The sequence below is a fragment of the Prinia subflava genome, unplaced genomic scaffold (assembly GCF_021018805.1).
Source record: "Prinia subflava isolate CZ2003 ecotype Zambia unplaced genomic scaffold, Cam_Psub_1.2 scaffold_47_NEW, whole genome shotgun sequence".
Classification (NCBI taxonomy): domain Eukaryota; kingdom Metazoa; phylum Chordata; class Aves; order Passeriformes; family Cisticolidae; genus Prinia; species Prinia subflava.
The window spans coordinates 497235-520535 of NW_026961001.1; the positions used below are offsets into that span (position 1 = coordinate 497235).

The following is a 23301-nucleotide window of genomic DNA, read 5'->3' on the forward strand; positions in this document are numbered from 1 at the left end:
GGTTTCTTTTCGTAGAGAATTTTTTCCCATAAGTTGACAGGAAACTAACTTCTGAGTACTTATGGGTGCTTGAGGAAAACAAAGAAGTGGCCAAAGGAGAGTGTAGCACTGGCCTACACCTTTTTCTGGTCTCAGGAGTTTTCTCTGGAGGGGAAAAGGTATCACGAGGTTTGGGAGCAGGTAAAGGAAGGGGGTGGGGGCAGCTCCACATTTTCTTGCCTTCAGCATTGGAGAGGTTGGCCAAGCTGCTGCTTGCTGCAGGAGGAGTTCACCGTCACCAAGTCCGGTCCTGGGAAATCCACCACCATCTGTTCCTGTGCCCAGGAATTCTGAGCTCGCCTCCTCCAGCCCTGTTGCGCTGCCACTTCCTCAGCAGTGCTCTTTTTGCTACTCTGTGGCCCCGCATCCCCCTGCCCCGCAGGGACATCCCTGCCGTTCCAGCTACTGCCGCAGAGCTTCTGATCTCATCCGCCAGCCCGGGATTTTCCACCATTCCAGCCTGGTGCTCTCAGAGTCCTGCAGGAGTACTGGGATCAGGCTGCCCCGGGCTCTGTGAAGCAAAGCCCCTCGAGGTTCCTGGTTCAGTTGTGTTGTAAATGCTGTAGTTGTTGTTGGTGTGTTTGCCTTGTTATACGTACCAGGAAAGAACTGTTATTCCTATCCCTCTACCTTTGCCAGAAAGCCCCTTAATTTTCAAAATTATAATAATTCGGGGAGAGGGGGTTGAATTCTCCATTCCAAGGGAGGCTCCGGCTTTCCCTGGCACACACCTGTCTTTCAAACTAAGACAACACCATTCTCTGAGTTAGCTACAATATAAAAATCAGTTATAATAGTTATATTATAGAAACATCTTGGCATTGTGCAGTCTATATTTTAATATTTTGCTAAGGCCTACAATATGAACTCGATTTATTATGCTGCCATTTCTGTCAGCTATACAGTGCACACATAAAACTGATAGATTATGTTATACCCAAAAGCAGCTGAAAGGAATTATAAATTGCACTGTATCAAAATCACAGTGAACAACAACATGCAGAAGCCAATACATGAACATGAGAGCCAATATTTTATTGTCATTTATATTGTCATTTATATTGTCATTTATATTGTCATTTATAACCTTGGTCTGCTGCCTCTCCTGCAAGGCACCAAGGGGGTTCATTCACCCCCTGCCCCCGTCTCCCTGTGTGTCCCCAGAGTGTCCCCAAGTGTCCCCAGTGACATCAGCCCAAGAATTCCCATCAGCATTTGGGACAGTTTCAATGAAAATTCCCCAAATTTGTCTCAAAGACTGCATGGAGAGAGCAGAGGGGACAAGTGACACCAGCAATGTTCCCAATGATGTCACCACCACAATGATGTCACAGCGGTGACATCATTGTCCTCCCAGCAGCCTCGAGATGTCCTCGATGGCTTTTTGGCACCGCGCAGCCACTGTACGGCCACCAGGGCCACCGGGATTGTCATGGGGGATCACAAGGAGGGTGTGGATGTCCGCAAGTGTCCCCAGCAGGTGACGCGTGGTCAGGCGGGTGCTGGCCTCCCACAGCTGCTCGGCCTCGGACACTGCGGCCACCAAGGCCTTGGGGACACTGGGGGACACCTCCCTTGTCTCCACCAGGGTGGCCTCGATGTCCCCGAGCCGGCGCAGCAGCTCCCAGGGGAACACGGTGGCTCTGTCACACATGGACACCAAGTGCCCCAGCAGCCTCAGGGCCATTTGCCCCTGCTCACTCCAGGTGCCCATGTTCCTGTGGTTGTCACGGAGCTTGGTGGCCTCCCCGGCCAGCCGGTCCCAGCTCTCTGTGAGCGCAGCCACTGACTCCTGCCAGGCACTGACCGCGGCTGTCACAGGGGCACGGGCCCAGGGGACCTCTGGGTTGGCCTCGAGGGCGGCCAGGGCCTGGCGCAGGGAGGTGACATCGCGCTGGCCCAGGGAGATGACACCGCGGTGGTTCAGGGTGCAGCAGAGGTGCCAGGTGAATTTCCTCAGCTCTGCACGCAGGGAGTTTGGGAACATGGTCGGCAGTCTGTCCCAGTCTGGCCCGGTCACGAGGGCCGCCAGCTCGCCCAGGGTGGCCACCACGGCCACCAGCGCCTCCAGCAGCTAGGGAGAGGACAGGGAAGGTGGCAGGGACCTGGTGGCCTCCTGGGGTGGCCCCTGCGCCCTCTCGGGGTCCCCTTTGTCCTCTCCTCGGAGGACTCAGCTGTCCCCTCTGTCTCTTTGTCACTCCGTCGTCCCCTCTGCCACCCCTGCTGTCCCCTCGGCCACACCCCTGCTACCTCTCTGATCCTCTCTGCCACACCCCTGCTACCTCTCTGATCTTCTCTGCCACTCCCTGCTGTCCCCCCCCCCGCCCGCCACACTCAGTCCCCTCCACCCCTCTGTCACCTCCTCCCTTCCTCCCACGCAATCCTGTCCCCTTTGCAACACCCTGTACTCTCCCGCCCACTCGTGCCGGGATTGTCGCACCTCGCGGGGCTCCATGGCCGCTGGGGACACTCCGGGGACACTCTGGGGACACTCCGGGGGGCGAACAGGACCCGGTGACAGTCGCGGACACGCGGGAATGCGGCGCGGCTGGAGGGAAGGAGGAAGAGGTGACGTCACCGCCCCGGCCCCGCCCCCCCGCCTGCGAGGCCACCGCGAGGTCTCCCCGATGTCCCCCTGTGTTCCCAATGTCCCATGAGCGTCCCCAGTGTCCCCCTAAGTGTTCCTAACAAGGCCAAAGGATCCCCCCGATGTCCTGTTGGGGACACTGGGGACACACTGGGGTCCTGCTGGGGACACTGCGGGGACATCGGGGAAACCCTGGTGACCCAAAACGCGACAGGGGACATCAGGGTGGCCCTGGCGACCCCGAGGGAAGGACACGGAGGTGACCCCAAGGTCCCCAGTGTCCTCCACAGTGTCCCAGTGCCCTGGCAGTGACAGTGCCACCCCCATTTGGGGGGGGGGGGGATCCCAGGTGAGGGTTGGAGGGTCCCAGGTGAGGGTTGGGGGCACCCAGGTGGGATTTTAGGGGGCGGTGACAGATCCCAGTGAAGTTTTGGGGATCCTGACAAGGCTTTGGGGCATCCTGGAAGGGTTTCAGGAGGTCCTGGAAGGGTTTTGGGGGTCCCATGTGCAGTTTGAGAGTTCGGGTGAGGTCTTGGTGGGTTTTGGAGTGTCCTAATGAGATTTTGGGGTGTCCCAGGTGAGGCCTGGGGGGTCCCAGGTGAGGATTTGGGGTTTCCCAGGTAAGAATTCCCAAGGACTTGGGGTTTCCCAGGTGTCCAGGTGAGATTTTTGGGGGTTCCACCTGAATCTCCCCGGGAACTTGGGGACTCCCATCCCCACTTTTTCCCCTTCCCGCCCGTCTGAACTCCACAGACTCCAGAACTTTCCACTTCCCTTTTCCCTCTTGGCCACACCCACGGCCCTGGAGGTTCCCAAACTTCACTAAAATCCCCCCCAAATCCCCTTGGGTGCCCACTGGGGGTGGCCCCAGGGGTTTTGGGGTTCCCACCTTGGGCTGTGTTCCCATCCCGGAGCTCTGAGCGCCGAGGGCATCAAGGCTCAGAGGAGGGAGGGCCCCATGACCTGATCGTCCCCCAAGGGGCAAAATTTGCCCTGCCAGGACCTCAGGGACCCTTTTGGGGGCCGGGTTTAAGCCCTCGGGGCCCGGATTGATCCCTCGGGGCTCTCAATTATCCTACCAAGACCCCATTGACTCCCCCAGGACCCATTCACCCCACCCAGGGCTTTGATTTCCCCTGCCAGGCCCCTGATTTCGAATTGGTTTTTTGGGATTGTTGTTGGGGATCCATCCGGATTTGGAGTCTGGGATTTGGGGTTGTTTGGGGATCCAGGATTGGAGATCTTTGAGGACTGGATTTTGGGTACCCTGCAGCATTTGGGATCTGGGGTTTTTGGGGATCCAGGATCTGGAATTTGAGAGCATTTGGGATCATTCCTTGGGATCCAGCAGGATTTGGGAACATTCGGGATCCAGGATTTTGGATCATTTAGGATTGGGTTCTGTGTATCAAGCTGTATTTGAGATCTGGAATTTGGGAGTTTTTGCGATGCAGCGCTTTGGGGGGGTTGGTGAAGGGGGGAGCAGTGAATGGGGAGATCTCGGTGCATGGGGCAGGCCCGGTACATTGAGGTGTGAGAGAGTCCATTGTGATAACGGCGGGTCCTGGCTGATAACGGGGGTGGGGAGGGGGAAAGAACCGAGCCCCAAAGGACCCCCCGGTGCTGGGGACCCCCTGTGCCCCCCCAGTCCCACTCGACCCCCCCAGTCCCAGAGCTGTTCCCGGGGGGTGAAAAGGGGAGAGGCCGAACCCCCCGGGTAGGTGGGGGGCCAGACCTCACTTGGGTTTGGTTTCATCTTTCTCTTTTTGGGGGAAATCAAAGCCATGCACTGATGCTCCGAATTAGGGCTAGGAGAACTGACAGCTTTGCTCGGAGCCGGTGGCAGCGAACACGCAGCGCTGGGAAAGGCGGGCCGGGAGGTGCGGAGAACTTTGTTGGTGTTTGCAGCTCGATGCCGCCTCGGGCCCGGGCCCGTGCCAGGGCTGTTCCTCATCTCCGCCTTTCCCCTCACACAGCCCGGGGGGCGCGGAGAGCGCGGGCCGAGGCTGGGCCGTGTGCAGAGCCCGGGGCTGGCTGTGTGCGATTGGCTGATTGTGGCGTCAGTCGTGGTTGTGCGGCGCTGATTGGGCAGAGCGGGGAGAAGCGCGGGGCCGGGCCCGCCCCCCGGTGGGCCGTGTGGCAGCAGAGGCGCCATTGGCGGAGCGCGTGTGCGGGCCCGGGAGCGGCGGCAGCGGCCGGAGCCCGGTGAGGCGGCGGCGGAGCTCGGAGGCGGCCCCAGCGCAGGTGGGAGCCGCGCTGGCTTCTGGCGGGGCTGGGCCATGGCTGCGGGCGGAGGGGTCGGCAGGGGGCTGTGGCGGGTTCCTTGTGCCGTGTGGGCGCCGTGTTGGCCGTGGCCTGAGGGCGCTGCGGGAGCGGCTGCCCGCGCTCTCCTTCCCGCCGGGGCCTGGGCACGAGCCGGGGCCGGAGCGGCGCTGGCTCGTCCCGGTTCGTGTGGGTAGGACGGAGGTGGCTGCCGTGTGGGCGGGAGTGGGCGGGAAAATTCCCGTCGCCAGAGGTTTGTGTGGCCAAAGGAGACGGAGGAGTCCTGTCAAAGTGACTTTATTGCTGAACAAAGGGAGAGGCCTTGCGGCATTTGCCATGGGGTCTCTGCAATTGTTGGAGTACTTCAGGCTCCTTTTGATCCGAATTTTCCCTTCTGCATCTCCCTCTCCCTTTGTCCTGTGGCGAAGGTATTTGGAAAGTTCAGACTTCCCGATCCTCCTCCTGCATGTGCTCGTTAATCTGCACCCCCCTTTTGTCTAACATCTGATATTCATGGCTCTGTTCAGTCTTTGTTCTTCTACTTGATGTTCAGGAATTTCGCAGGACCTTGTCTGAGCAGCAGTCCGTGTCAATTAGTAACATTTTCTGAAACCGATGCTTTCTCCCGTTCCTTCCTTATCTCCAAGTCCTTGGCCCTATCTCCAAGCAGATTCCCTCACTGACTCTGTTTTTCCTTCCTGGGTGCTCTTTGGTTTTGGGATTGTTCTCGGTGCCCTCATTCCGTGTCCTTTTGTAGGCGTTGGTGGCTCAGGAGGCCTGGCTGCCACCTGCATCCCCTTGCTCAGCTGCTGAATGAGCTGCACTCAGCAAGGTGTGGTGCATGGTCAGAAGATGAGAGTTGCTGCAGCACGGGAGGGGAGAAAGAGCCTTCGTTTAACCCCTGGTGTGCCAGGGAACCACGAAACCGTGTCCCATTGCCAACCTTTCCACGTTTGGACTGGAACATGAGCTGCTTTCTTATTTCCTTTGTTACCTGTTTCACCACTTTTCTGTTGTCATCTCTTTGCCAACAGGATCTTGAGTCATTGAATTTTCCACACTGTCCTCCTCCTTCTGCTAATAGATAATCTGATCCCATCCCATGGTGAAATGTTGTGTTCTTCGTTTGAGTGGATTTTTTGGCCAGGCTCAGGAGCTGGATGTGTCTGGTTGGTTCTTATTTCGAAGCCATCTTGTAATCTAATGATGCCATTGAAATGAGAAATGGGTTCTCTGGCTCCCGATGTGAATTTATTGGGGTTCCGAGGGGCTGCTCCATGGTGTTGTAGGATTTGTTGTGGTGGCCGTTCATCTTTTCCCCATTTTTGGACACTCCCTCCAGCCAGGGCTGCATCAATTGATCTCTTTTCTCTAATTCAATCATCCCATCCTTGGATTCCCAAGTGATTTCTCTGAGCTTGTGGTAGCACAAACACCCCAGTGGTGCAAAGCTCCCTGTGTGCCACAGACAGTGGCAGCACATGTTGGAGTGGGGAGAGGGATGATTCCCCCCAGTTCTTGGAGTGGAGTTTTCCCAACATTCTCCATTTGCAGTTTCCCTTTGCAGCTGCCCCAGTTTCTGTTGCAGGGTCAGATCTCCTCAGTGCGGGCTGTGCCTTTGGCTGTGCCAATTGCATCAGTGCCAGCAGGCAGAGCTTGGGGTGAGGGGCAGAGGGAATGAGCCCAAATCCTCCCGCAGGCAAGGAGAGCCTGGTGCATTGTGCACCCTTTTCCCCAGCAGTGTTAATTTGCATTTCTAAAGCTCCTGTCCTGGCTGCCTGGAAGGAAGCTTCTCTTCCAGAGCAGCCACTGAATGACTCACATTTGGCCCACCCAAATCTGTTTGTTGGGGGTTTTTTTTCTGGGTTTTTTTGTTTGTTTGTTTGTTTGTTTTTTTACAATATTTTATTAACGGTTACTGAGTTAAAGGGTTACCTTTAAAGCTCTTCTGGTTTTGCAAAATGCAACCTAAAGGTGAACATCGAAATACCCAAACGAAAATTTTTCCATCGCTGAGAGCCACACACAAACACAAAAACATTCCAAAGCATGCAGGTTTTTTCTACTTCTTCTCCTAGGACTTAAAATAGATCTCACAGCCGTTGTCCAAACCTAAATGACAATATAAATGTAGGATTTATACGAAAAATTATTCTAAATGTGTAATCTTGTTACTGAAACTGCGGGAAAAACAAAAACTCTCCAACAATATTATTAGTGTTAGAGAGTCAAGGCATTACTTGATTCTGGCCAGGCTGTGCAACAGAAATCATTTCATCCGCACATAGCCTGGGTGTGCACTGAAAATCATTCCATGACCCGTAAGTATTACTGGATTTTTCCAAAATTTTAAACAGCCTGAACCCACAGAAATCCATTGGTTTGATGTTCATTGCTTCCAAGGTGTGAAGTTCTCAGTATTTGGTTTCCTGTTGGCCCTGGATTTCTTTGCCTCTGCTGTTAGTTAGGCCTGCACTCCTGGGTTTCCTTCTCAGCCTTTTCCAGCCCAGGTGTCTGCAGCTATTCCCGGGGCAGTGTCTGGGGTGGATGTTGATTGGTGTTTGCTGATGGTGGTTGATGTTTTGTTGATGGTCGTTATCTCTGTGGGTATCTTTTGGGCTCTTCCCAGTCTGTTGAGATGTTAAACTCATCTCTGTTGAATGGTGTAATACCCCTTATAAAAAAATCCTTTAAAATTCCTTTCCCCAGGGCAAAGGCAAACCAAGCCTGAGTGGAGAAATAAAAGATAATTTTACAGTTGGTATATTTTCCAACAATCCAATCCCCCCCAGCCCAGTGTGTGAGTGTGGCTGAGCCCCAGAGTGGAATTGTCCCGTTGTCTTCCCCAGCCCTGTGGCAGTGCAGGCACAGCAAGCACTGAAGCTGCAGCAGTGGCAGCAAGGATTGTCCCCAGTGGCAGGAGGTGCCCAAGGAGGGTGCCCAGGCAGAGCATTCCAGCAGAGGATGTGTGGGCAGGCCCAGGGGCTTCCCCTGCTGTGGAGCCCTGGCTGCTGCTCCCTTGCCTTCAGTGCGGGCTCAGTCCCGGCCTGTTGAACATTCACACACAATTCCAATTCCTTTTGTGAGTCTGGGAGAGCCTTGGCTGGGGCATCAATCATTGTGTTTTGTCATTTTCTCAAGTTTTGTTCTCTTTCTCGTGTCCATCCCATAACATTGGGGCTGTCTGGGGTTACAAAGTCATACAATGTTCTGGCTGGAACAGAGAATCCTCAATCCAGGTCCTGCAATTCCCTGTTAATCCTCAGAATTGTCACAGCTCCTTTTTAGTCCTGGGTAGCATTAATTCTGAGATTCTCTGGACCGTCTCTGGGTCAACACACCAAAAACCTTCAGTCAAAATATGTCCCAAATATTTCACCTTTTTCTCCATCATTTACTCTTTTTTTTTTTTTTTTCCAATTACTAAAAGACGCTTTTTAGCCTTAAAATGGAGCCATTTTAGAGAGGCTTCCTCTACCACTTCTTCTTGTCCTCCTGTTTGGAGCAAGTGATCCAAATCCTGCATTAACCCAATTCCTGGGGATGAGGTGAATTCTTTTGATATTTTCTGCAAGGCTTGCCCCAATAAGGCTGGTGCTTCCGTGCATCCCTGCAGAAGGACTGTCCATGTCTCTCCCATTTTCCCTTCTTCCTCTTGTTCCCACTCCAAGGCCAAATCCTGTTCACCATCCTGTGTGAGTGGGCATCCCCAGAAAGCATCTTTTCCATCAAGTGCTGAATGGTAGCAGTGTGAGGAGGGAAGCTGGTTCCAGATGGTGGAAGGATCTGAGACTGTTGGGTGCCTGGGTTTAATAATCTCATTTCTTCTTCTTAGGCCCCATTCTCTGGATTCCAACTGGTTCCTTGATTGGCAGCACAGGCGTGTTGTAGGGAGAGATCCCTGGCTACAAAAGCCCTGCCTTTAAGAGGGGCTCAAGAACAGGCTGTAAGCCCTTCCTTCCCTCCCCTGGAATAGGGAATTGCTTTTAGACCCCACTTGTCCTGGTTGCTTGAGAGTCCTTTGGAGAGGCTGGGGATCTCATTTTCCCTCTTTCCTTGGGGCTGCCCACACTTCTGGGTTCCCTTCAGCCTAGGCCTTGCCAGACATTTGACACAAATGACCCACAGAACGAGCCTCTGTATCACCTTTTACAATCTTAATTTGCATTCCCAATTTAGCCATCCAATCCCTTCCCAGTGAATTACAATCACATTTAGGAGCAAATAAAAGTTCATGCATTTCTAATCCATTGTGCACATGTGCCAATAGTGGTTGAATAAAACAGCCACTCATCTTTCCCACTTATCCCTTGAATGATCAAAGGCATTTTTGGCATTTTCCCCCTTAGGTCTAAGACTGAGAGTGGCTGGAGAGGCCTCTGTCTCTGTGAGGAAAGGCCTCCTGTGGATCCAGAGCCCCCTGGATGTTCTCCAGGGCTGCAGTGTGGTGGGTCCCTGGTGTGATGGGAGCTGTGCCAGCCCTCCCAATGCCTGTGCATGCAGGGCTGGCCTTGCTGGTGCTGAGGGTGCTGCTGTGTGTGCTTGCAGTGTCCTTGTGGCCTGCAGATGGAAGCTGCTTCCTTGCCAGGGGCTGTTTGGGTGGGCTCTCCCCTGCCGAGGAGGGCAATGCCTGTGCCAGGTGCTTGTGGCCGAGCCCGTCCCCTGGGTGCTGGGGTCCCCTTGGGCCCTGGGGTTCATCCCTGGGGGTCTGTAGAAACTGTGCCATGGCCTTTGCCTTCAGCTTGGCCTTTTCCTCCTCCCTTCTTGCATTCCCCTGCTGTGCCTTTGTGCCCAAGTGCTGCAGGGGCTTCTTGTGCCCGTCCTGCAGCCCCCCTGAGTGCCTGTGGGTGCTCATCCTGTGACAGCTGCTGAGCTTTCTGCAAAACCATTCCTTTCTCCAGTGACCCAAACCAAATCCTTCAAACATACTCTCGATCCTTGCAGGAATAATCCCCATTTCCCAGCTGTTCTTTCCTGCTGCGCCTTGTGCAACCCCTGCCCTGCCCAGCTCGTATCCCAGAGGTGGTGCCTGTCCTGGAAACCGGGGATACAAAGGATCTGCATCAGCTGCAAAATTTAGAGCATTACACCGTGCATAAAAACGTCGCAGTCCTCAGTGTTTTTCTCTTCTCCCTCTTTTCCGTCATTTTTTTTCTTATCACAGAGATTCCTCCTGCTGCTTCTTGCCTTAACCATATTCCTGCACACTGCCCTTCAGACTAACCATTCCCAGCACACCAACACCATCCATCCCCTGTTGTCTAAATCCCTTCTCCACTTCCCTTATTGCCCCCCTGGGTGTCCATGTCCTTAATGACCTCTGGGAGAATGTGCAAACTGCCTCAGCATTCTCCCAAGGGACCCTTCCGAGATCTTTTGGGTTCATCATCCCTTTGGCCCGGAGCCCTTCCTGGCTTTCCCTTTTGCACTCTGCATGGGTGCCCTGCCCTGTTTCCTCCCTGAAGATGCCAGTGTCCTCACTGATGAGATTTTCAGTGCTCTCTCTGTGGGGACTCTTCCCAGCCCCCTGATGTGTCCCTCGTCTGTCTCCTGGACACACTCGGGTCCCCAGTCAATCCCCGGTGCCGCCGCCACCCAAGGGAGCCGATCCCCCAAAGTGGGTGAGGCCCCTTCAGCTCCACTCCCTGCCCGCTGCCCCAGGGGGTGGAAGGAATTCTGGATGAACCCCAAGGTGTGTGGAAAAATTCACATCACCAGAGGTTTGTGTGCACAGAGGAGACAGAGGAGTCCTGTACAAGTAATTTCATTACTAAGAAAAGGGAGAGGCCATGGGACATTTCCCATGGGGTCTCTCTAGTTGTTGGAGGATGCAGCCTCCTTTTCATCCAGATTTTCCTGGTTGCATCTTCCTCTCCCTTTCCCCATAGGCTGAAATACTTGAGAGGTACAGACTTCCCAATCCACCTATTACATACCCCCTTAATGTACACCCCACTTGTCTATAGGTACCGATATTCACAGCTCTGTTCAGTCTCTGTTCTTCTCGAAGTTCATGAATTCAGCAGGGCCTTGGCTGAGCAGCAGTCTGTGTGGTCAGTTAATAACATTTTGTGGCACTGATGGCTTCTTCTGTCCCTTCGTCATGTACAAGTGCTTGGACCTCTCCCCAAGCAGATTGACAGCATCTGTTTGTAAAGACACTTTCCTCTTCTTCCTTTCCTGGGGGTCCCCGTTTGCAGTGGGGAGCGAGTGCGGGCGGGAGCGGCCGAGAGCCCAGCGCTGCCCCAGCCCGAGCTGCCCCAGCTCCATGGCTGCCCCTGCGGGGGGATGCTGTGGGTTTGGGGGGAAGAGGGAGGCGGCAGTGGGTGCTGGGCCTGGAGGCAGGAGCAGAAGGGAAGGAGAGGCAGGGCTGAAGAACAAAATGGTCAAAGTATGCACGTGGGAGGAGAAGGTGGAATAATGTGAGGAAGAGGAGTGTGAGGAAGAGTAGGCACACAGGAGGAGGAGGAGGAAGATCAGGAAGAGGAGGCACCACAAGGTTCCACCCCTCTCTGGATCTGCAGCCTCCCCCCAGCCCCAGGAGCGTTGCCCCCCGACATGCAGCAGGTGACCGGGGAGGGGATCCACGATTTTCCTGGGAGTGAATCTTGATGTTTCTGAGTTTTTTTGGGCTAAATGCTGGTGCTTTATTTGCAAGGAGCTGAATCTTTATATTTTAGAAGAGATTTAGGCTGATTCTTCATGTTTGGGGAGTTTTTGAGATTTGTTGTGATGTATGGAGGAGTTTTGGGCTGAATCTTGGTGTTTTGGAGGTTCTTACAGACACAAGATTCCCAGTTACTTCCTGAGATGAACCTGTGCAAGGAGGAACCCCCAGCCTAAGGCACTCCGTCTCCTCTTGTTTTCTTCCTCGGCCAGGATTTTTCATTCCCAAGGAGTGTCCTGATGGAGGAGGAGGAAAAGCCCCGGAGATCCCGCCCGAGGAGGGGCTGCAAACCCAGCGCAGGGAGCTGCGAGGAGGAAAGACCCCCCCTGTGCCAGGAGGGCAGCCGGAGATGCAGGCGGAGCTCAGAGCTGGGGGAGAAGCCTGATGGAGGGGAGAAGCCCCACAAGTGCCTGGAATGTGGGAAGGGTTTCAGCTACAGGTCCAACCTGATCCGACACCAGGTGATCCACAGTGGGGAACGGCCCTACGAGTGTGGGGAGTGTGGGATGAGCTTCAGGCAGAGCTCTGACCTGATCCGGCACCAGGTGATCCACACTGGGGAAGGGCTCTACACCTGCTTGGAATGTGGGAAGAGCTTTGCATGGAGCTCTGACCTGAGAAAACACCAGCACATCCACACCGGGGAGAGGTCCTATGAGTGTCCCCAGTGTGGGGAGAAGTTTTAGACCAGCTCCGATCTCCTCAAACATCAGCGGATTCACACGGACGAGAGGCCCTTCCGCTGCCCCGACTGCGGGAAGGGCTCCAAGCAAAACTCACACCTCACTGAACACCGGCGCGTCCACACCAGGGAGAGGCACTACGAGTGTCCTGAGTGTGGGAAGAGCTTCTCCAAGAGCTCTCACTTGACCCAACACCAATGGAGGCAACGCTAAGGGAAGCCCTGTGAGTGCCCCCAGAGCAGTAAGAGCTCCGTGCGCTGCTCCAGCTCCATCCCCCATGGCAGGATCGGCGTTGGATGATCCCCAGTGACCCCCGTTGGGCAGAGCCCTGGTGATCCGTGGTCCTGGTGATCCCTGTTGGGAAGACACCTGGCTGGGAGGCTCCACATCTTCCTGTCTCCCTGTGGGCACCTGGATGAACGCAGGGGCAGGAACATCTATGGGGACACAGACTGACATTGGGAATTCCTTGAGGAGAGTGGATTTGTTGGCTTTCAACACCAGAAAATCTTTTGTGTTCAATCCTATTTTTTGGTGGCATCAAGGAATACTGGATGGTCTTGGGGGTCAATTCCAACCTCAGGAATTCCATGATTTTGATTTCCTATTATGTGAGGGCGTCTTCTGCCACCAAATGCTGATGGATTGGGGGAAAGACCAAGATTTTGGAGACAGTGGGATGCAAACCCCTCCAAAAAGTGTTCTTCCCTCCCATCCAAGCACATGCATCCTCAGCTGGCATGGATAGGGAAATCCTTTTGTTTTGGCCTTTATTTGCTTTTCATTTCTCTTCATCTCTTTAAAATATCCAACAGTGGAGTAAAAATAAAGACATTGAACAAAGACATGGGTGAGGACATGAGGGGACATGGACATGGAGAATCACTTGGGGACACATGGACATGGAGAAGGACGTGACCATTCATGGGGATAGGGTGGGACACTGGCACAGATGGGATATGTGTGGGACAATGAGAGGGATGGAAACGTGGTGGGGACACAGCCTTGGGTGAGGACATGGTGGGACATGGCCAGTGACACGTGGGGACATGGCCATGGCCGGTGGCATGGGGGGAACTTGCAAGGGCAGTGGGGGATGCTGGGTTTGAGGGAGTTGAGGGTTCCTGGGAGGGACCTGGGCCTTGCTGAGGGCTTTGGGGACCCCAGGCCCAGCGGCTCCGGTTGCGCTGGGAGACCCTAATGGAGGTTGTTGAGCAGCTTCTCAAGGACCCCTGAGCTGGACCCCCCTCTGGGCATTGGGGTCCTGGAAGGGAATGAACGTCCTTGTCCCCAGGAGGGAAATCCCAGCAGCCCCAGGGTGTTGGGGGCAGCTGAGAGGCCATAGCAGGGAGGGGAAAGCCAGACAGAGCTGTCCCTCCCCAAAACTGCACCTCAAAAATCCCCAAACTCAGGGATTCCTCCCAGGAAAAAGCTGGCAGGAGGTGCCTGTGAATCCTAATTTTAAAGAGTTCAGATTTTAGCTAAGGGTTAGAAGCAATTCACATTGATCAAGATGGAAGTTAGACAAGCAAATGGTGGGTTAATAATTATTAGATGCTAAAGCTAGAGTTGATTGTTATATTAATTGTTATTATGAGCTTGGTATAGAAGAAAGTGGAGTAAGTGAACTGTTGTAAGAACAGATTGAAACCAGTGAGAACAATGGCCAGCACCTGGACTGTGTATCAATCAGTCATGAAACAGGGGACCCTGGATTGTGCCAGAGGGTCTCAGAGACCTGATGAAGACTCTCCTGACTTCATCCTTTGAGAGCACTGACCCAATTCGAGACCAGCAACCCAATTCAAGAGAAGAACTGTGCACGCTTGAAGGACTAATACCTCATTTTAATACTGAATGGAGATAGGAGGTGCTGGAGTTATGCATCTGTATTGTATGTTAGATCCTGGGAAATAAATAGAGGGTAAAGAACCTTGTTTGGTGTGGTCACGCCTTTCGGCGATGACGGCCGTCCCACCTGCCAGTGAATAAACATACCACACTCTGACTTTAATTAGTTAGAGGGTCTTTGTCCGGTATCATGTTGGCTTTTAAGGACTCACTCCAGCCAAACCACCTGTAGTTATTCTTATCAGAACCCTTGGCAATTCGTCAAGGATACAGAGACATCAACAGTGCTAAAAGAAGTAAGAAGAAGCTGAGAAACAGAATTCCAAGAGTGCAAGAACTAGATAAAGGAGGCCCATGGAGCAGTGGACTGTATCCAGTCATATTTTCTGCAAGGTGGTGGTAAACACGTGTGGACAAGATAGATGTACCAATCAAATAATGCGTGATCGCATAAACATTAGTTTTAGAATGTACAAAGATAGCTTAATGTAAGCAATAAATGGCTTCTGCTCAATCCTATTGGTTGGTCATGCAGAGGTCCTGAACTCCCACACGTTGGTGAACCATGATGTGATAGAAGGTGTGATAGAGAAGCAGACCAAGACTCTTTGGAGTTTGAAGGACTCTGAAGGGGGTGCTGTGGAGTGAAAAAGCAGGAGGCCTGGTCGGAGACCGCCGTGGCAGGACTGCGATGGGGGGAGTTGGAGGAAAGCTCCATGGATTTGGGAGAAAAACAACTTCCAGGAAAAGGCTCTGGATAAAATACACATACACTGCAGTGGGTACACTGAGAAAGGTGAGCGGCCGGGGCTGGGGGATTGGAGAGATATTGTCAAAAGAAGAACAGGCTCCATTAAATATCCTCCAGCGTCTTCTCTCTGAGAGAGCAGTTAAATATGAACCGGAGGTCTTAAAAAGACTAACAAAGCTGAAATGCTGATTTCTAGATCAACAGCAGAAGGTGAGAAGAATCACTCTGCAAGCTGAGGCAGGTGAGCACCGGGGGTCATGAGATTGGGTCAAAAAATTCTCAAAACAAGGGTATGTTTATTATTGTGTCCGTCAAACTCTTCAGACTACCCAGATCCAGCCCAAAAACTCTCCCTGGAGTTTCCCCTCTCTTTGGTGTTTCCCCGTTCCCTGGGCCCATGGGGGTCCCGTGGATCCTGCTGTCCCCCCTCTCTAGGATCTCCCTTAGGGATGATCCGGCGATCCCACATCCGCCCGCGCTCTGCCAGCAGCAGCCCCTGCACCCCCCCAGTGCCCAAGAGAAAACCCCCGGGAGTCGTGGACCCCCACAATCCACCAAGGGGCATTTGCGGTTCAGCCTCGCCGTCCTCCAAGGTCGAAATATCCACAACTCCAGAAAAAACAGCACGAACCCCCTGCTGTATTTGAGGGGAGCTTCCCCCTGATGCTCACCAGCTGGCACCGAGCGTCACGCGGTGCCACCGGGGACAGCCCCGAGCTGCAGGGGACAGAGGTGACAGGAGATCACCCAGCACTGCACCCAGTGAGGCAGAACTCAGGAGATTTGGGCTCTTTGGTCCCCAAAAGCAGCTCAGAGCCCGGCAGCCCCCAGGGTTCAAAGGCTGGTGGGATTTTTCCCAGTGGAAATCCTCCGTGGCAGGAATTAAACCCTTTAATTAGCGGTCAGACTTTAGGATCTTCCAGCTCTTTTCTTACTGAAACAGTTCTGATTCTTCTGCTGGTTTTTCTCCATAGGGTAACAAAACTGGAGTCAGCAGAAAAAAGCACGAGGCACAAGTGCAGCAGAAAGAAACAAAGCAGGAACCCCCACAGGCACAGGGAAAATGGACCAGGGGCATCAAGGCTTGCATCAGGATATGGAACAGCACCGGCAGCCCTTCAGCATCGCAGGTCTCCTTCGAGCAGTGCAATCAGTGGGGCTGATTTGGAGCTCTCACTGCCAGCACGGAGCCTTTGGAAGAAGCGGCTCCTGGAAATCCCCTTTGGTGTGGAGTTCAGTTTTCCCAGTTCAGCCCCGGCACACAGGGATGAGGCTCAAACGGCCGAGCTGGGGGATGTCAGGGCTTAAAAGTCATCCTGCGAAGCCGAGGTTTGATCCTGGCAGGGCTGAGCCGAAGCGGCCGCACGGGAAGGGACAGGAGGGAGGTGGAGGAGCAGCCGTGTTTAACCCCGCGGCAGGGAGTGTGAACCATCCCGGGGGAGGAATCCCGGGGAAGAATGGCAGAGGAGAATCCCGGCGGAGGAATTCCGAGGGAGGCATGCCCGGGGCAGGAATCCCAGGCTATCAATTAACGGAGTAATTAATCCCGTTTAATTGAGCGGCGGAACTAAGTGGTGCCCGGGGCATGCAAGAAATTCAACCCCAAATCCTCTGCCGAGATCCCAAACCCCAGCCGGGATCTCATCCCATCCCACAGTCGCTTCCCCTGCCTGCACCACCCGGAGCTTTGCACCACCACAGCCCCTGCAAAGGCCCCAAACCCAGCCCGGCTCAGGGCTCAGCCGCTTCCCGCAGCGCTCCCCGGGACCGAGATCCCGGAGGGCACGAACGATCTCCGTGTCCACGCTGGGATCGCGGCAGGTCCGGCTGGCCCCGAGCCCGCGGGCCGGACCCTCGGAGCCGGGGCGGGGGTCGCTGGCCCGGCCCAGCCCGGCCCAGGCCAGGGGAGCTGCGCGGAGCCGCCCCCAGCGCCCGCGGGGCCGGACGGGCAAAACACAAACCTGGCCCAGCCTCTGCCCAAGGAAGGCAGGGAAAAGCTGCTCCCCTCCAGCAACGGGACCCCATCGAGGAGCCCGTGCTGGCCCGAGTCCAGCCCTGCTTTTCCCAACAATCAAAAGGCTCCCAAACAAGACACATTTAAGAATAAAAAAGGCCAAACCAACCCAAAATCCGGGTTGTGCAAAGAGACAGCTTCAGCCTCACTGCCCTCTGTGCAATGTGCTGATTTATGAGGGGAAAAAGCCAGGTGGCATTGCAAGAATCGTGGAATTGTTGAGCTTGGACAGTGGCTCTAAAACTGTGGAGTTCAGCCCTGCCAAAGCCACCCCTGACTGTGTCCCCAGGTGCCACCTCCTCGGGTCTGTTAAATCTCCCCAGAACAGGGACTCCCCCCCCTGCCCTGGGCAGCCTGGGAAGGGCTGGACAACCCTTTCCATGAAGGAATTTTCCCTATTTTCCCCCTCACTTGGGAGAAGAGCCCAACTCCACCTGTCTCCGAGGCCCTTTCCAGGTAATTTGAGTGAGAAGGTCCTTCCTGAGCCCCCTTCTCTCCAAGCTGAGCCCCCTCAGCTGCTCCTCTTGAGTTCTCCAGACCCTTTCCCAGCTCCATTCCCATCTCTGGACATGCTCCAACTCCTCAGTGCCTTTCCTGGAGCTTGAAGCCACGACCTCATCCCAAAAAAACAAGGAGACTCTTTGGAAATGGGGTTGGAGATGAGCCCTTCAAGGGGAAAGGAGGGGAAATGCTCCCAATGGCTCAATGATTCTGTTTCTCTTCAATTCTTTATTTTCAGGTCACTTCCATGAGACATCTGCTCCCTTTGGAAAGCAGGCTGGGATTAGATTTGTAGGAAGCCGGAAAGATACAAATCAACCCCAAATTATAGGAATTAAAGGTGTTAAGGGTATGAGGCTGTTAAGGTTTGGCACTGGCCAGATGCTAGTGCACTCATGAGTATATGTTTTTCCTAACAACTACTGTGGGATGTGATCAAGAACAGAGCAGAGCAGGCCCAAAACTTAAAGAAATAGACAGAAAACTTTATTAAACTACATAAGAACAGAAATAGAAAAGAAAAAAAAAACCCTAAACACACAAAACCAGAAATGAAAACCTCGCAGAACATTTCTTCTCCTCCCCCAACTTCCAACCTTCCACGCTCAAGCCAAACCCTAGGTTCTCAGTCAAAACAATCACCACTCAAAAAAACCCCTAGTCTTCAATTCAGCAAGGGAGAGAAGAGTCTCTCACACCATGGACTCCCCACAGGAAACACAGGTCCACCTCCCATGTTCCCATGTCACCCATGGCACCGCCTGGAGAAGTCTGCCAGGGTGACACCCTCCTTTCCATGTCCAGTGCTCTCACCACTGTCCATGGGCCAAAGATGCATAGAGGGCTCTTTTAAGGATGCTTGGCCAAGTACCAAAAACCAGCCAACTTCTCATTTTGGGACTAGCAGTCCCCCCCACATTTACCCCTGGGGCCGAGGGTTCCAAGAACAGAGATCTTCATCCCTGAGGGCAGAGGGTGCCACAACACCCTCCTCCTCTCTTCTCTGTTTGCTCCACTCTTACAGTTGCAGTCACTGCAACAAAGTCGAGCCAAACTGCATTTACCCAAATACAGTCTTTATCATCAAGAGGATTTAGGTTCCAGTCTATGGCTAACATTATGCAAGAAAAGTCTAGCCCAAAAAGCCACTCCTCTTCATCTCTGCCCACCTGTGTTGTGGTGTGGATTTCTGCTTTTAAGTTTTCAAGCTAGCTTTATATTTCATTTGTGTGTTATGATTTAAATTATACATGCCGTTATGTGTCATTTCTCTGTGTCACTGCCTCTGTTTCTAGAACCTTCCTTGCCAATCTTCCCTAACTCGATATATCATTTGCTGTTTCATATCATTACACTGCTTCTGCTATTCCCATTGGATCTAGTTCTGTATTCTCTGCCCTAGACTCCTCCCTGAGTGCATTCTCATTGGTTGTTTACTTTGTATCACCCAGTCTATAAAACCCACGGCGGGACATGTGCTCCCTGTCTTTGGAGTCCAGCTTTTAGTTGTTATGCTTCAGTTATACCTGTAATAAATCTCCTTAGTTTACCCCAAGACCCGTCTCGCCTCTGATACATCTCTGCGTCCCAAAAGCAACTGCCGAGACCACCGAAGTCCGGAGCAGGGAAGAAAAGTCTCCCCGGGGGGAAATGTGTCGCACCCCAATGCTGCCTTGTGTGTCCTGGGAAATGCAAACCGCAACACACCTGGAGTTCCTTTCATCTTCCTCTGTCATCTCAGTCCCAGGCTGTCTCTCTCTTCTCTCAAGCCACCAGCCAAGAGAATCTATGTCTGCAAAAAGTTTTCTTCTGCCTCAGATAGAGTTAAAAGTCTCTGGCTCCCAGCAGGGCCGCAGGCTCAGCACTCACCCACACAGCCGGGCACTTTTCCCTCCCCCGCTCCTTCTCCGCTGCCAGCTGCTGCCAATAACAATTCCGAAGCTCCCAAGTGGCAATCTCTCCCTGGGGGGGCGGAGAGAGAGGGGAACAGGGATGGAAGGCACCTCCACAGTTCTCCACCCTTCCATCTTGAATGGGCTCTGCATGGCTCTTCCCCTCCCCTCCCCCACCCAGCCCAATGAGCTGGGCCGGGGCGGGGGTGGAAAGGGGAGATGTGGAGATGTGTGCTCACCCTGCAACCCGAACCAAAGAGGCAATCCCTCTGGAAGTCCTTGCTTTTAACCCCTTGTGTTCTCAGAGGCGCGTCCAACCTCTCGGTGGCTACTCCAGGTGCCAGCATAAAACCTGACCACTGATTGATTTGACCACAACTTCCATGAAAACTTACTTCCCCCTAAACCCAGGACAGAGGCTCCATTGCTGATCATGTGTTTAGGGAGATTTGCTCATCTCCATCTGCCGAGGGGCTGAGAACCCCTTCCAAGGACCTATGGAAGCATCCAGAATTCAGGAATTGATCCCCATTCAGGAGAAAATGGCCCAGCTAAGGTGATTCTTTAATTCTGCAGTGAGCACCAGCCAACCCAGGGCCCCATTTCTGGCACCTCCCCCAGTCTGACCTCTCCCATTTCCATCCCCTCGTGAGACAAACATCCCCCAAAGCTCTTTTTCCATCTGACAAATGGCTTTGAGGCCCTGTTGGATAAAAGACGCCCTGTCCCTTCTGAGAGCAGGGATGGCTGCTGCGGGCAGCAGTGTGAAAGCACAGAGGGGGTGGCACAGGGGCATCCTGTGGAAGCTGCCTCAGGTGACTCCAGAGCTGCTGCAGCCAAAGCGATGCTGATCCTAGGAAAAGGCTCCTCAGGGGAGGGGATACGCTCCTTCAGCAGCCAACTCTTCCCTCTCCACAGCCTGATCCCACCTAAGCCCACCTGAGCCAGGCTGACAGGCACATTCCAGCTCCTGCCACCTTCCTCTTCTCCTTCGAGGAGGCAGAGAGGAGACACAGCCCCAAGAGTGCCAAGTGAAGGGGGAACGTGGAGTTAGGAAGAAACTGGAAAGGGCTAGAGAAGAGGGAGAGAAGAGCAGGGCCCCTCAAAAACAGTTTCTCCCCAAGCTGGGGAGAACAAGACAAACAAAATTCAAGGGGGACCCTCCAGATTTCCCTGCTCTCTGAGCTGAAGCCCTCGCTGGCTGCTCCAGGCTGGATGGGCAGACTGGGAGCGCTGGGAAGGGGCCCCGGCTCGGGGCGCAGCCCCCGGGGCAGCCCCAGGGCCCCCAGGGCAGCTGCAGGGCTCCGCCAGCCGGGATGGAACGGGGCAGGGGGAGCAGGGCAAGGGACGGGGCTGCCGGCGCCAAGGGAACACGAGGGACACCGGGGGGCTTGACAAGCATTTAATAAAATAACCCAAAATTATAAAGAACACAAAAACAGCAGCAACAGTGGCACCATAAATACTGATGGGAGTCATGCAGGAACATCCCACAGAAGGCTCTGAATTGGAAGGGACCTACAAGGATCGAGTCCAACCCTTAAGGTAACGGCGCCTGTGGGGTCAAATCACACACTGGCAATATTGGCACCTTGCCCTAACCAAGGTAACATTCACGTGGAAGCACTTGTTTGTAGTCTGTATTCACAGTGTTATACCAATATAGATACAAAAGCTATTTATGAAGGTATAAATATAGGGTTAGAAATCTGTTTCACAGTGTTATATCTACCTATATATACAGGCTTAGTGGATAAATGTGTAGTGTAAGACAAACAAGATGATTCCTGGAGTGGCTCCAGAAGGAGAAAGAAACCCCCAGCCCAGGCAGCCACACATCAGCTTCCACATCATCTCCCCTTCCTGCAGGTTCATCTCCAGGAGATCAGGCATTGAGGTGACCCTGAGACCAAATCCTGAGATGTTCATGAGATCAGGCCCTGAGGTAGCCTGAGACCAAATCCTGAGATGTTCATGACACCAGGCCCTGAGGTGACTCTGAGACCAAATCCTGAGATGTTCATGAGATCAGGCACTGAGGTGACCCTGAGGTCAGTGCAAGGCAGACCCTGCGGCTGAGGAAGGACATCCCAGGGTTTAGGGAAGGGGCAAAGCTGTGACTGCCCAGCACACAGAAGATGCTTTGTCCATCCCCTGCTACAGTTGAGTTTGGGGTCTGCTGCACAGATAGGGCATCGGATTTGAGCAGAAAATGCTCCAGAGTTTATTCTCAGCCAGGAAAACACACTCTGCATCACCCAGGACAGGAACCCTGCAAGGAGGAGCAGAGACAATGCTGGCACCACAAAGAAACACTTTCTGCCCCATCCCCTGCCCATCCCCCAGGCCCTGGCAGGCCCCCCAGGCCCTGCTCAGCTCCCTGGGACTCACGAGGAGTTGAAGCTGCTGCCGTCCTCCCACTGGAGCTGCTCCCCTTGTCTGTGTAGCCCGAGCCAGTAATCGACGTTCCCACTGAGGCGGAAGAGAAACTCCTGGGAAGCAGAGAGGAGCCGGCAGTGGGAGCTGCACCCCCGGCCCAGGAGCCCCCCAGGCTCCCCTCGGCCACCCCACACCCCCCCAGCCCCTCCCTCACCATTTCCTCATCCCTGAGCACGGCCAGGGAGGCCCCGAGCTCAGAGCACCGAGCCTGACCCTGAGCCCAGGTGCGCTGATCCTTCCAGGGGAAGGAGCAGGTCCTGAGGGACCCAATCCACCCATCAGGACAGGCCAGCAGCTGCCGAGTGCCAGCAGCAACTGGAATATTTGTTTGTCCTCCCCCTGCAGAGGGAAGAGGAGGAGGTGAGGATTCCCCTCCACAGGCAATCGGGACCCTGCTCTGTCCCGAGGGGCTGGGCTGAGGCAGCTGCCCCTCCCTTACCTGACCGCACAGCCAAGGCCAACACCAAAGCCAGGACCAGGAGCACGAGCAGGGCCAGGACCAGGGCGACCTTGGGATGGGATCTGAACCTCTCGCCTGGAGCAGTAAAGAGCCGCTGGCCGTGAGGACGGGGCTGTCCTGAGCAGGCCCAGCCCTCACATCCCCCCACCCAACACCCAGGGAGCACAGCAGGGACCCCCCATGCTGTGTGCCCCTCACTCAGCCGGCAGCAAGAGAGGCAAGGGACAGGGACACAGCCAGGGCCAGGGGACAGCCGGGGCCACAAGAACTGCCCAGAGCCGGGGGCAGCCGGGGGTGTCTGTCCCGGCCACTGCAGGGGCCCAGCAGAGCATGAGGGCTCCTCCAGAGCCCTGCAAAGAGCCACAGCCCTGCCAGCCCTGTGCACCTGCGGTGACTCTGTCCCCTCCCTGCAGGCCACAGCCGGCCCTGCACTCACCCAGGAATTGTCGGAGTTTCTTCCGTGCGTTCACAGCTTCTGATCTGTTCTGGGAGTTCGGGGGCTGCTTCGCACTCCCAGTGCTGGAGCAGAACTCATTCCCCACATCTTCATTCATCGCACACTCAGCAGTGGCACCTTCCTGCTTAGGACAGGTGGCTTCTTGCGCCCGAGGCAGGTGTGAGCAGACGAGCCCCGGGCAGGGAGCGGCGGTGACAGCGCCTGGGAGCTGCCGAGTGCCGGAAAGGAGCAGCTGCGGATCGGGCTCAGCCTCCCGAGGGGAAGAAGCGGCAGCCCTGTCCTGGCGGCTTGGAGCCCAGGGACACTGAGCCACGCCTCGTTCTGGCGCGCTGAGGGGCGACCGCGGCCCGTCCCGCTCCGCATTTCTCGCCTCAGGCCCAGCGCGGGCACGGCCCCTCACGGGGCTCTTGGGCCATGGAGACGCCGCAAAGGGCGGGAAGGGTTTTCCTTCAGGGCAAGGGGGGCTGAGAGCCTTCCGCGGGCAGAGCCCGCCCCTCGCTGCCATTGGCTGATTGTGCCGTCACTCCTTGTTCTCGCGCGCTGATTGGGCAGAGGCGGCATGGGCGGAGCGCGTGTGCGGGCCCGGGAGCGGCGGCAGCGGCCGGAGCCCGGTGAGGCGGCGGCGCAGGTGGGAGCCGCGCTGGCTTCTGGCGGGGCTGGGCCATGGCTGCGGGCGGAGGGGGCGGCAGGGGGCTGTG

General features: G+C 54.8%; 4 protein-coding genes and 1 pseudogene across 8 annotated transcripts in view; 2 read left to right on the plus strand and 3 right to left on the minus strand.

Moving 5' to 3' along the window:
• LOC134565370 (zinc finger protein OZF-like) overlaps positions 1–23301 on the minus strand; it is a 270401-nt gene that overhangs the window by 44660 nt on the left and 202440 nt on the right. The window lies entirely within an intron of this gene.
• The window catches only part of LOC134565410 (zinc finger protein 345-like), a 69773-nt pseudogene that overhangs the window by 37745 nt on the left and 8727 nt on the right, over positions 1–23301 (plus strand).
• The window catches only part of LOC134565394 (zinc finger protein 239-like), a 103520-nt gene that overhangs the window by 37462 nt on the left and 42757 nt on the right, over positions 1–23301 (plus strand). Inside the window, exons 1-2 of one of the 3 annotated variants that reach the window (XR_010083890.1) lie at positions 4741–4870; positions 5646–7611. The exons of 1 other annotated variant lie outside the window; for it this stretch is intronic. The gene's annotated coding sequence lies outside the window, so the exon portion shown is untranslated. Of the gene's footprint in view, positions 1–4740; positions 4871–5645; positions 7612–23301 lie in introns of those variants that run through there. One more of the 3 variants, XM_063424964.1, reaches the window with a different exon arrangement.
• Positions 944–23193, minus strand: LOC134565369 (aggrecan core protein-like). 3 transcript variants are annotated; one of them, XM_063424906.1, is made up of 6 exons: positions 22583–23193; positions 22126–22221; positions 21841–22025; positions 21639–21739; positions 2480–2587; positions 1624–2001 (listed from the first exon to the last, which is right to left on the minus strand). In XM_063424906.1, exons 1-6 carry the CDS (start codon positions 23106–23108, stop codon positions 1767–1769), a joined length of 1251 nt encoding a protein of 416 aa, XP_063280976.1. In that variant the 5' UTR covers positions 23109–23193; the 3' UTR covers positions 1624–1766. The 3 variants fall into 3 exon arrangements, with proteins under 3 accessions (XP_063280975.1, XP_063280974.1, XP_063280976.1); XM_063424904.1 differs by lacking the exon at positions 21841–22025 and having other exon boundaries at positions 964–2113; positions 22583–23188; XM_063424905.1 differs by lacking the exons at positions 21841–22025; positions 22126–22221 and having other exon boundaries at positions 944–2113; positions 22583–23191.
• On the minus strand, positions 4035–8297 carry LOC134565389 (nascent polypeptide-associated complex subunit alpha, muscle-specific form-like). The gene is made up of 2 exons (XM_063424959.1): positions 7682–8297; positions 4035–4870 (listed from the first exon to the last, which is right to left on the minus strand). The coding sequence occupies exons 1-2, from the start codon at positions 7839–7841 to the stop codon at positions 4035–4037; spliced, it is 996 nt and encodes a 331-aa protein (XP_063281029.1). The 5' UTR covers positions 7842–8297.